The sequence below is a fragment of the Melopsittacus undulatus genome, chromosome 1 (genome assembly GCF_012275295.1).
Source record: "Melopsittacus undulatus isolate bMelUnd1 chromosome 1, bMelUnd1.mat.Z, whole genome shotgun sequence".
In the NCBI taxonomy this organism is placed as follows: domain Eukaryota; kingdom Metazoa; phylum Chordata; class Aves; order Psittaciformes; family Psittaculidae; genus Melopsittacus; species Melopsittacus undulatus.
Genome location: NC_047527.1, coordinates 121,778,150 through 121,791,655, shown reverse-complemented (window position 1 = coordinate 121,791,655; position 13,506 = coordinate 121,778,150). Strand labels below are relative to the sequence as shown.

The following is a 13,506-nucleotide window of genomic DNA, read 5'->3' as shown; positions in this document are numbered from 1 at the left end:
TAAGATTGCTCTATATTTGGAAAGCTTTTTTTGCCATTCTATACTGCCCATGGCAGGCCTGTCCTGCCCACGGCAGGGGGATTGGAACTAGATGATCTTAAGGTCCTTTCAAACCCAAACCATTCTATGATTCTATATAAGAAATTTAAACAAACATATATGAGCTGCAAGGTATGGATGTCTACACTGGTTCCTGTGTACTTACCTCTTCCTTTCCTCTTCTCAGATTGTTTGATGTGTGCACCGTGTCACGAACAGACAGAGAGACCAAACTAACATTAGTGTTTGAACACGTGGATCAAGACTTGACTACTTACTTGGATAAAGTTCCAGAGCCTGGAGTGCCTACTGAAACTATAAAGGTATTTAAGAAGCAAAATGTTGTATATTATTTCAGAAAATACTAGATAGGCAAGTAGATAAATGACAAACTGTGTTTTGATTCCATAGGATTTTGTTATATCAAAATTGAGTAATGCCCAGCTTGGAACGTGAATTGCAGCGTGAAGATCTGTATTCACCAACAGATGTAATCTCCTTGTGGAAATGTTGCGCTTGTGTTTTGTATGGTTTTCTTTCTCTTTTAGATTTATAAATCTCCTGAATCCCTACTGTTTTACCAAATACAGCGCTCCAGATCATTAAGAATGACCTCTAATTGCAGCTGTAGACAGATGGTTTCATTGTTTAGTCCAAGGCTACTTGAGCCTTCCATAGAAGGTGTCTGGCAAAGTGCTGAATGTTATTAGGATGGATAAAAGAAATCCTGTGCTCCTATCACCTTCCTTCTGTCTTTTCCCCAAGAGATTCCTTTAATTTCATGTCTCTCTTGCCAGAAAGGTTTTTATATGTTCCAAGAGCAGGAAATGATCAACTATAAATGGATCTGTGGTGAGCTCTGCAGAGCATGAGCTTAAGGAAGGGGGTACCCATGACCTTTGTTGTAGAAGCTGGGAAGGCACTCAGTAACTGGAAGTTACTAAGTTTTCCCATCATGTTGCTTCATATTCTGCATCTGTAAGGGAGGACATCTTCCCAGGATAGGATGTGCTTGCATTATTTGTACTAAAATATGTATACCAACCCCTCTTCTCTCCTGGGAATTTCCAGCAAAGTGCTACGTTTGAGGATCATAGCTTGAAATATTTGACAAAATGTTTGTACCTGGGAAGAGAAAGAGGGATTGATGTTCGTACGTTGGGACTGTCTGCTTAACATTTCTTTTGGTTTTCTTCTTTTCATTAGGAGAAATAATTTATGCTTTCAGATAATCTTGCATTTGTGAAAGTACTTTCTGGAAATATGTTGTGTCATCTTAGTCTGGCAAAAATCCTGAGGGAGGAAAAGAAAACTTGAAACCTATCTGAAATTTAGTTGTTTTAGTATTTTATTACTTTTTTGTCAACAGCTCCAAACTTAGGTGTTGCTTGATCTTTCAGTATGAGACATAAAACTGATGAAGATTATTTCATTTGTATCAAAGTCACGGATGTGTAATATCAGCCAGTTCCGACAGCCATGGTTTTTAAAGCAACCTTAACGGATAAAATAAAAAAATGGATACAGCTGTGATTCAGTCCCAGCAGAAGATTGGACCATAGCTCTTGCATTTGAAGGACTCTTCTATGATAATGCTTTTAGGGTTCTACTTCCTTTTAGGGCTTTAAAGCTACCTTAGAGAACTGTATCTCAGTGTAACTGGCATTATGGAAATAACACACAAGGTGACTGACATACTATCTAAATATACATTGAAATAGATGGGAACTGAATGATCAGGCCTCTGAAATGTCAATTTTAAGTATCATTCAAGCTATGTGCATTTAAAGGGAATAGAAGAGGTGATGATTGGACTAAAACATCTGTGATTTTCTGAAAGCCTGTTCTAAATTTGCACTAGTAGACTGTAAAACATAATTGTGAACATACATTTTGTGGAGGTAAAACACTGGTGAAGGAAATGGTTTGATTTACTTTTGGAAAGCACTGTTCCACATGCACAGGTCCCTAGTTCAACCCAGTTGATATATCTGATAATTTGGCACAATAACAGAGAAAAATTTAGCCGCACAGAAATAAGGAGGAGCAATCCTGGTGGTTTATGTGCAGTACAAGCCCTGCTGCAGTCAGTGAAATGAGTGAGTGTAAAATTCAGCTTGTGGTACATACTGCTCCTTTTAAATGTCTGAGGAAAAACATAAAATTGGTGTTTACTCAGGCATTGCTGTTGATTTCAACACTTGCACAGTAGCTGATGTGCATTTCTTGAATCCTGTTTGGCACAGGGAAAAAAAGGAGATTTGATTAACCTAAGTTGCACCATGTTGCTTCACTGTTTATGTGAAAATACTCAGTTTACGGAGATACTTTAGCTGATAATCAGGGCTGATCACATGAGGAAGGGTTTCAAGGCTTATTCCTAATACATTTAAATGCCTTTCTAATGATACAGTCTTTATGGATATTCCTGATAGAAACTGAAGCAAAGTATAGTTCTCCTGGCTGCAGGGAAATATTGCCATTTTGCAGCAGCTGAGCATTTAACCCAGAGCACATACATCGTTAAATGACTAATCTGACTTTTTATAGTTTGGCTTTTGAGGTTAATATGGATTTGTACTTCATTTATTTTCCAGAATTGCAGGCAATTTGTGTAGAGTATTTCCCCTCACCACTAGCACAGTACAAAACAACTGCCAGTATTGTAAGACCATCTGTTAAAGTTCTGCATGTGTCAGCAACAAAGAGGTGCCAAATGAGCCGAATAAGCTCTGGATAGCTTGAAGGATCTAATATACCTCTTTGGCATCATGGTGTAAACTCAACAGTTGTTAGTAGAACTTGAATGACATAAAATTACTATGAGAGAAGTATCAGCCCCAAAAGATCTTTTCTGTGAGAATTAACTACCATCATTACATAGCATTTGGGGGAGGGAGACTTAGCTTTTGCTGGTTTGGGGCATGCGGGGATTTTAATTACCAACTGTCAAGGAATATAAGTGACATCGGTACCATTTTAAGGATTTGCTTTATGTTTAGCAGATAGTAGTCAGACTTTAGCTGTTCAGAGAAACTAACCATATCCATCATTTGAACATAACCAAAGCTTTTGTCTTAATGCTGCTCAGCAATACTTTCTAATATCTAAAGTCCTGCAGTGGGAGTCACCATACAGGGTATTTTAGGAACATATCCACAGGTGCCCATGAAGTGATAGAAGAGGGGCAGTTGCCCTTTGAGGCATTGCCTGCTAGTGGGAATACTTACCTAGGATGTAGAGCAGACATACTCACTTCCTCTCCTTGTTGCCTGTAGCCGTAATCCATTTCTTTGGTTATAAAGCTGGCTACTGAGTTCCAGGTTATTCTGGACTGGTATTTTAAATCTTTTTTGCTGAAGCACTTCCACTGTTTTTTCATGGAGTATACTAAAGGGATGAAGAACATGACTCCAAATACTCATGGACATGGCATTCACCTTTGAAAGAGAACTGTGGTCAAGTCCTTAATCTGATTAATATGTCTTTATAACTTCTGGGTTATAGTCTTGCTCATCCTTGCTGGCTTCCTGTCAGACCTTCTTAATATATGTTCCATATGGCATGAATCAGAATCGGCAGTGACAGCGTCTTCCTTCTTTCCTCTCTAGCCATCGTATCCTCCCTTCTTTTCTTCCTGGGACACTCATTAGGGCAGTTTATGTGGAAATGGAAGGTATGAGTTCAGTTTCCTCAGGACACAGCTGTTAGTCATGCACAGGTCTTTGGTAATGTTAATGGCATTAGCAGTTGAGCGTCCGAGAGACTTGGCTCATTAGGAACTTTTGTTAGTTGACATAAGGGTAGTGGAAATGGGAATGACACCACTGCCACAGAAAGTCTTAAAAAAATGTTAACAGGCCACTAAAGCATTCTGATGTGTTGGTCTTTGGGGCTGAAGCATGCTTAAGTTGGGTGCTCACATTTTGAGGTGATGCTTGTGAGGCTGGCATGGGGTGTTTGATCCTGAAGGATGTGGATATGTTTGTTGTAATGCTAATTACGTTTCTAATATGGAAATCATGTGCACGCAAACAAGTTGATGTTTATTGACTTAAGCTATTTCAAGGTATATAACAATACTTAGATTTAAATTAATATATGCATGTGATGGCTTGTTATATAGAGTTCTGAATTAAGTGGTTTAGGAATGGCTCTTTGGAGTTCCCCCCAGTTATCTTGTTCTGCGGAGTTCCTCCCAGTCATCTTTTTCTGCTGGCCAAGGAGTCTGGAAGAATAAGACGAGATATGATACCAAGCTGTTATCCTGTTTCTTTCATTTTAGTGAGGAAGCAAGTTACCTTTACAAAGTAATGTTATTATAAGTAAAGTTGTGGCTTCTCGCAGTAGTTTTCTCACAGCTGATCAAAATTTAGCCTGCCCAAGCTACACATGCTAACTGGGCTGGGCCTGTTTCAATGGGACAGTCAACATAGGAGGGAGCAGAACAAACACCTCTAATAACAGCAGGTGCATACTTTATCTGTCGTGGGATAAGAGCTGGGAATGTCCTTCTACCCAGGTCTGTGATCTGCGAATCTTCATGGTATTCCCCCACAGCCTGGAACAGGGTAGACAGATCAAAGGTATATCTTTTTATCTGGTATTTCCTGATTCCTCCTGAATTCCTTCTGTGGATATTATTCTGTTTCTCCTATGTATAGGAAGCCTAGGTCTCCATCTGATTCGGGGATCCAGGTTTTGCTATTTAGATGACTAAAATTGAGAAAGTACAGCGGTGAACCTAATTTCCTTTTGTGGATTTATCTCATAGTAACCCATACATTGAATTTTAAAATATTACCCCCAGTCCTAGAATAAATGTAGCTGTTGCATCCCTGTGCATTTCCTGTAACTTACATTACCTGCTATCAAACCAGGCACACCAGTCATATCTTTGCAAGACTCTTAGAAAATTAATATGAAGATGTTGCTTCTCAGAAGGCAAACCAGTGTTCGGTGTTGTGAGGTGAGTCATCAGCCATCTGCCATGGTTGTACCTACCCGCTCGATCACGTATGAGATGTGGAGCAGATGTCACACAATCATGCAATTCTGAAAACAACACAAGATATTCCAGGAAAACAGATTCACCAGTACTGTGAGTCTTCAGAGTGTGGCCATATTTAACAACATCAAAGTTAGAAGTAACTAAAAAAAAGAGTCTACTCAAATTAGTAAGAAAGATACTAAGAATAAGAGCTGTTACTAACATTTTCCTGTCAGTACTTTTGTGGTAAAGAGAGAAGCAAAACTTAATGAGGAATTTAGAGTCCAAAAATAATGAATCAGACCCAAAACTGATACTAAGAGGTGTAAATCCATTAGCTTCAGTGAAATGATTCTCATTTACAGCTGCTGAGGATTTCATTCTTTGTGGGATATTTTGCAATAAATTTTGTTTGGAATCTGTATTATGAATGAAAGGGTTGCCACTAAAAAGAAATGAAAAACAAAAGGACCAAACTGATATATTATTGTGAGATACCTTTTTTTTTTTCTCTGTTATGGTACTGCTAGGGTTTGGACTGCTTCGTGGAAGGATTGCAGGAGAGACAGCCTGCACAAGTGGCAGCTCTGAAGGAACTAAACCTTAAAAAGAGGATATTTTCCAAAGGGTAGTGGTTCTCTCTGTTGTGGGTGTTGTCATTTTTTCCCATACAGTCAGTGTACAGACTCTGATTTTAATTATGGTGGCATTAAATATCTTCAAATTCCTGCCATTTGCAAATTTAAATTGGTGATAACGTATACTTGGGTTTTTACAGCGCTATAGCCCAGGACTGCCTAGACCTCCTTTGCTTGCAGACTGAGAGCTCATTAAAATGTGAGACACTCCAATAATTTTCAGTCACTCTGTCCAGTCTAGAGTGATTAAAAATCATTGGAGCACTTCACATTTTTTCAGTTGTTCCAGTTTGGAAGGCAGTCAAGCAACATTGTGGTATAATTCATGAAAACAACCTGCCTGAAATAATAATTTAAGCCTTTCAAAACAATGACACTGAATTAGAAATGTCACTGTGAAAAGGTATCAGTCAAGGACTCTAAATAGACATCTCAACCTACTTTTCTTTTAATGGTCCAAACTCTCAAGGCAGCAGTTCAGTCCAGTAGGGCTCTAAGGGACACATCCTTTCTGAAGTCAGAAGGAAGCTATTGTTTTCAATAGATGGAGGGCCAGAAATCATCCTTATTCTGAAAGTCAAAGGGAATTAAAAAACTGAGATTCTGAATTGTGGGCAGGGATGGAGATTGAGCCTTTGGCAGAGCAGAATTTATGATCAAATCATTGCAAAATGCCAGTATTACAAACACTGGAAGTGAAATGTTGCTATCAGCTCATTTAATTTCTGTTAGTTCTGCAAAGCTGGACATTGATGTGATGCAGAAAGAAAGCTCTTATGGGTCCTACTGCTCCAGATTTTCTGGAGATGCTCTGGGATTATTCGTGGCACTACAGTTTTGCTGTTGGAACATCAATGTGGTAGCACTTGCTACGTAAAAGGCATTGATGCCGCTGCAGAAAGAGAGCATGAAGTAGGGATAATGCCCAAGCAGGTGTAAAAGTGGGGCTACATGGCAGGCAGCATGTCAGAGTGCTGTACTGTTCCACAGCGAGCTCGTGGCCACTCCAAGGGGGGGTATTTTCAAGATGCTTTCCTTTGTCTCAGTGGTGGTGTATAGTCACAACTTGCTCTGCAAGTAAATCCTACCTCAGTGATCAGCAGAAGCATCACTCTTGTTTTCAGAGTCTTTCTCTTCATCAAAGATGAGATGCCACAGTTAAAGCAATTAAGAGAAAGCTGTTGCAGCTTATGGTGTACATAAAGCAGTGGCAGAACAATAGACTGAAATATCTGGATTTACCCATGTTCTGAATTTTTCCTACAAGCCATATGTCATTTTTTACAAGTAATTTGAAGGTCAGATTGCAGCATTTGTGAGATAAAGAGGAGACATTCAAAGAGCCATTCTTGATCAACAAAATTTGGGGACAGATAGAAATCACTTTCTTACCAGTTTCTGCACTGAAAGGAAATAAGGCCCCTATGCTTCTGCATATCCACAGAGCTATACTTCACCCTTTTTCAGAATTTTTATACTTAATGTGGAAGGGGAGACTGAATGACACAAACTGTGTCAAGACAGGTATTTGGGAAACCTGGCCAATGTATTCTTTCTTGTTGAACTCTAGTTTCTAAGGGTTGAACTCAGCTGATCTGGGACAAGAAGCATTGCACCAGGATAACCAACTCAGCCAACCCCATTTCCCATCTCAGCCAAGTTACTGCAGCTCAGATTCTCTATACTAGAATTTTCACACAGTGTCCATATTTATTCACAGCAAATATACAGCTGTAGTGTAAAATAATTCAGAAATTTGGCCACAGACAACTCATAGCTGATAGAAGATAATAAATTATTATTTATAAAACTGTTTTCTCTATTCCACCCCAAGAGAAATTTAATACTCTTGCACTAGCTACATGTGCTGCTTGTATGCCAGTGAATAGGCAGGTTATTTCATCCCACAGTAAAAATTAATTTGAAGCATGTTACTTTATTGGCACACTGATTTAATCAAGATATGTTGAGTTCGTTTCTTTTCCTCTGTAACAGATGTATTTAGCTTATGTCAGAGAACAATGTCCCGTACAAATGGATGGGGTGGAATTTTTTGGTATTGCATGTTCACATATCTACAACTTAAAATTAGTTTTAAGAATTTAAAAGTTATTTCTATATATATAGGCACATAAAGACATACATATATACATACAGTTATTGTAAAAGTTCTCTGGCATATTTGCAGAAAGAATGTTGCTCTTTGAGCAAGTGGGAGAAAGGGAATGGGAAACTTGATGATCATTACTCTACTGTCAATGAAGTTCATGATCTCAAAATAGATGTGAGCCAAAAGAGGCCAGAACTGGCAACTCAGATGCTTAGAGAAGAATCAACAGTTCAAGAACACAGAAGGGATAGCACCAATTCTCCTCCTATGTCTAGGGAGTGCTTTTATTTTATATGTGTATATGTGAAGGCATACTGCACATACACATATATGTGTATATATATGCACACATGTATTTCTACTGATTCCTAGAGTCCATCCAGTAGGCTTACATTTCAGTTCATCATCAGATACAGCCAAGCTGGAACGAGGGCCGTTTCAGTCACAGGGAAGGAATAAAATGGGACCCAGATGAGGCTGCGCCTCTCATTCCTACCTAGTGTGTCAGATCAGTCACCTGGAGACCCTCCATCCCACCTGCCCTTGCAGATAACAGAGCAGACATGGCTACTTCCAGCTTCCCATCCTCTGGTCATCAGGGACAAAAGGGCAGAGAAGCACCAGCCAGTGGCATTAAGCAGCTATCCTTAGCTGCTGGAGCAACCAAAGCCAAAACTTCTGACAGTCAGAGAGCTTTCCGTGATTTTAATTCCATGTTCTCTGCCTGTGCTAATTGCATTTTTTTTCCCAGCCCCAGCCCTTTCCTCCATCCTTCCCTTCTATCTTCATTTTCTCACTTCACTTCTACTCTGTATTTACAATGTATAGCAATCTTGTGTTCTTTTCCTCCCTCCAGTATTTTTCTGTCCATCACTTCTCTTTCCATTTTGCTTATTCCCTCCTAACTGACTCTACTCCCATAAAAAAATAATGTAATGGAACTGTCACACCATTTCTCCACCTGGGGTCTGTCTTGTCCATTTTATTTGTAAGCTTTTAATGGAAGAGGCTGCATGAAAACCCTTGCCTGTATAAGGGCTCACCATAATAGGCCCTCGTTTTTGACTGGCCTTCACACAATACCTTGTTAAACATGAGTCATGATAATCAGATCCTACAACAGCATTATTTGTCTAGAATTGTGCTTCTCCTGTGCTCTGCTGTTTCCCCACCACAGCCACTTCACACATTTACACAACTGCTTCCTTTATATATCAGTGCTCTGTAATCAGCGGATGGTTCATGTTACAGGTTCCTCAGGTTTCAAAGTGAGATAAAATGAGCTTTCTTCCATTTTGAGAGTATCCTTCTTTTTAAGTCTAAACAAAGACACACATTATTAGTAAGTTTGCGAGCAGCTGCCGGAAGACAGAAAATTTACAATGGAAATGCGAGAAAAATAACAGAAATACTGTTTGTTGCTTGCTCTTGGTGCAGGGGAAAATATTTGGAAATTAAAACAATTAATTTATTTGTAGTTCTCATAAAACAGACATGGTTTCGTAATATTTGCCCATGTCGGTACCCCAGAGCGCAACTATGGGTCAAATTCTTCTGTCGTGTAATTGTGGGCTTCTTGGGTTCCTCCAGGGGTGCATGTGGTGCAATGCTATTAGCATCAGTTAGCAAGCAGCCTTTCGTTTGTTTTCCTCCAAAGTTTGCAATTAAGAGCAAATTACAACGGCTTTGGCTCCTAGATCAAATTTGTCCTTAATTTTTTGGTTGGAAGCTTTATCCAAAGACTCATAAACATCAGTATTTTAGGTTCTTCCTACTTCTCTGTTATCATTACAGCTATACAATACTACCACTGATGTCAGTATACCTAAAATATTTAAACTCATGCTAGAATATGTACCTGAACCTTATGGTTCAACTGTAGACCTTAACAGGGAAAACCCAAAGGGAGCAGAAGCTCTGCTCCAGCAAAGCACTTAAGCTTCTGCTGAATTTTATGTAAACAGATTGCTCCAGCTTTAGAAGTAGGGTTGAAAGACTGTGGATTAGAGGAGCTAACAGAGGAGAATCAGTTGTTATCCTATACTATAACCTGATATATTCCAGGGTTAAAGAAGAATTGAAACCATTGTTTCTGTAGTCTCAGATTAGTCAGAAGCATGCGTTTTGCCTGTGTTTAAATGCTTTGTCAGAGTGAGGAAGTAGTCTTCCCTCAAAACTTATGTGTAAGCAGTGTATGTGCCTTTGGAACCCAAATCCTGACTATTCACAAAAGTGTGTCATAGTTGGTCATTGCAGTAAACTGACTCAGTCCTGGAAAAGGGCTCCAGAGAATAACAGGTTTGATGGACTGGTTTGTTTATTTCTTTTTTTGTTAATACTGTAAGTGTTCTGGCCACAGAACTTTCCCATTTGCCTTCTTTGAAAATAGTGACTCTTGAGAATACCCGCTTAAACGAAGCAGCTGGTTTTTACCATCTTGGCCAGCTCATTAGAAGCCATCACATTATAACATTATGTCACATTATATCTTTATTAATACTGAACAGTGCCTTATACTATAAAGGGCACATTGAAATTAGTGGCTAAATTGCAAACAAAGTTGCTGCTCAGCAGTTTTCAGTGTTGCTAAATATGTGACTTTACAAACAGCGCCATAAAAATTCTAAGTATTTCTGAAATGTCCCACTTCTTTGGTCTGTGCAATAGGAAGCATTGCACTGTAACTTTAAAATGCCAAAAATAATCAAGAAGACATGTTAGCCATCTCTTAAGAGCATTTCATTTCCAAGCCAATAAATTCAGCTGCTGAATGTTTGTCCTTTGTTTTAGGATATGACAGTTCTGTTGCATAACTACAATTAAGGAATCTCAGAAGGCTCCAAAATGTTACAATATTCTGTGCGTGCAAACACAGAGTCATTTTTCGTTTAGTTTTACAGCAGGGAAGGGGCACTGGAATGGCAGTGTTGCCTTTTTTTAACATTTAGTTTATGATTCATTCTAAAATATTCTTTCATTTGGAATTAGCTGCAGATATTCCTGTTCTGACAAGCAGGGTAAATATTTTAGCAAGGACTTTTTAGAGAGAAGTTTTGACAGTAACATACTCCTCCCTTAGTGTTACAAAGGAAATGCTTGCTATCCAAACCCAGAGTCGGCATTTTAATGGAAATGGTTCCAAGAGAATACGTAGGATGTTACAAATGTAAAATGCATTTAATGAAAGAGTATACAGATGTCTTTCATGTATTTTAAATAAAAGTGTCTAATTTGAGACTTGAGAAAGTCAACTGTGATCTCTGAGCCATATGCTTGTTATTACAATAGTATGTTGTGTATAACTGTCATTCGGTGAGAAGCAACACAGACCAAAAGGAAAAGACATATAAAAACATGAAGTTAAAGGAGGAGAAACCATCTTAGAAAGTATTTTCTATTAGGGTTTTGTGCTGATTAGAATATATCCCTTTCTCGCTTTTTGTTTGCTCACGTAATTCCTGCTGATGTCTATAGGGCTTACTGAAGACATAGGAAAGGGGGAATAGAGGCCAAGCTGCGTGGGCTATAGTGAACCAAAACTGCAAAGAGATGCATACTTGACAGGGAGTTTAAAATAAAAATAAACCACAGTTTCTTTGCTTGGTTTCTGGAGCAGAAAGTCGCAAAACAAGCAGAAAACTTTTGGTTCTTGATGAAATGGTTAGTTTAGCTTCCTTACCTCAACTACTCTGAGTGTTTCAGATTTTAACCTTCATTTCAGTGCAGAGATTTTAGACCTATTTCAACTTAGGTTTATGTCTGTGAAATTGGGGCTTTGGAAAATATTTCAGAAGTAGCTTTAGTCTTATGTTTGCATTTTGTTCTTTTGCAAATGTGGTGGAGGTAACCTTGATTTGCTAATTAGTGGAGTCATGCTTTATTGTGACAGAAAACTAAGAACAGTCCTTCAGTGAAAATAACAAAGACCTACCCCATGGTGATTGATGAGAATGTTGTACAAGTGAAATGAGCTGGAAAGTCATCATCTTGTCTTTTCCTTTGCCACAGGAAAAGCATAACAGAGAGATTTCTTTTCTTCTGGTCCTGATAAGGAATCTAACGAAGCATAAGGAGAGGTTACACAGCATGGAAATGTGTTACACCCAGCTGCTCACTAGCTTGCAAAGCTGCAGTAAATAATACAGTTGCTATTTAATAAACAAAAGAAAACAGAAGTCTTTTGATAGTGATCCCTAGCCTCTCACTTGCCCTTCTGTAGATACAGTTTGTTTATACTCAATTGACTGTCATTTTGGAATACTATAGAATTTGATATTGTATTGCATAATTTGTAAATATTTTTGTTGTTGATAGGGAAAACAAATGACTTACCTTTTTAGGGCCTGATTCAGCAAAGCACAAATGTATGTGCTCCAGTTTAGGTTGTAGGTACTTTCATCCTCATAGGTTTTCTGTGAATGGTTACAGTGAAGATACACAAGAAGACATGTCGTTTTCTTTTCCAGATTGGCTTACATAATAAAACAGGGTACTTTTTTGCGTGTCACAAGTTACCCTTTTGAGAAGCATTGATGCATATGTCACAAGCTACATTTGTCATGTGCATCATTTGTGACACTTTACTTTCAAAAGATACTGGAGGCAATCTTCTCCCCTCCCAAGAAGACTATTAACTCTCATGTTACACCTTTCCCTCCATCCCCAAGCCTCACCCTCATCCACAGAGCAGAGCCGATTCTTGTCTGTTGTCCTAACACTGAGAAATAAGTAGGCTCATCACTCATTGTGTTGAAGATGCCTACTTTTTTAAGAACCAGTCAAGTGTTCAAATGAAAACAAGGCAAGGTTTACACTAATTTACACTAATGTAAATCAGTGTCATTTTGATCAGAGCTGGAGGGGCTATGGCCCATGAAGCTTCAGAGAGACTCCAGATGTGTGGGACCATTCCCATCACTGCAGGCACAGCAAACATCTCTAGGCATTATCACTACTTGTTAAGGTTTATTATATCAGAAATCCGAGATGAGCTGCTAATGCTAATAGCTGGCATCTTCGCTGACCTAGTTTGCTCAGTAATCACCTGGCCTGTGGGAGGCAGCAACCCAAAAAGATGGAGTAGGACCACAAGGCCTGAGGGTGAGTTCAGTGGGAGAGGAGATGGCTGAGTGGGATGGGGTGCAGTGAAGGAGAGAAGGGTCAGAACGGGGGATGGGGCAGAAAAGGGAAACAGGGTGCATGAAGGGAGGAAAGAAAAGTAAAGGAAAAGGTAGGGAATTCTACTTTTTAAAGTAAACTCTACTTTTAAAAGAAAAGAAAGGAGAAAGTTGATGGACCATGCGAGTGGAAGGGAATGAGCAGTCATTCCCCTAGTCTGGTGCTGTCAGCAAATTTCTCATGCTTTTCGTGAAAACAAAAGGTCTTGTGCACTTGCTTGGCTCCTCTTGCAAGACCTCTTCCCTATGGCTAGGCTGTAGGATAAGATGCCTGTTTCTCTTGTAATGCTGTTGGTTCAAGAGCTATGGATTTTTTAATTCAGCATAATAGAAGTGTAAATGAATTGCTACAGTGAATATGTAGAACAATGCAATCTGCTGAGTGCTTTCAAAAAAACAATTGTCTTGTTCCCTACTTTTGATTAGGTGTACTAAGGCATCAGTAAGATTCCCATCCCTATTTTGACAATTCATACAATGCTGCAACAGCATTATATGTACAAGTCTTGGATTGGGGCTCCTGCCAAGCTGGTTCCGGTAGGCCACTGTACC

The 13,506-nt window shown here is 39.1% G+C and overlaps 1 protein-coding gene across 2 annotated transcripts in view; it reads left to right on the top strand.

Annotated features, from left to right (window-relative positions):
• CDK6 (cyclin dependent kinase 6) overlaps positions 1 to 13,506 on the top strand; it is a 123,587-nt gene that overhangs the window by 30,891 nt on the left and 79,190 nt on the right. For both annotated transcript variants that reach the window (XM_031052495.2, XM_005152927.4), the window contains exon 3: positions 227 to 362. In XM_031052495.2, the coding sequence (XP_030908355.1) occupies positions 227 to 362 (136 nt within the window). The remainder of the gene's footprint in view (positions 1 to 226; positions 363 to 13,506) is intronic.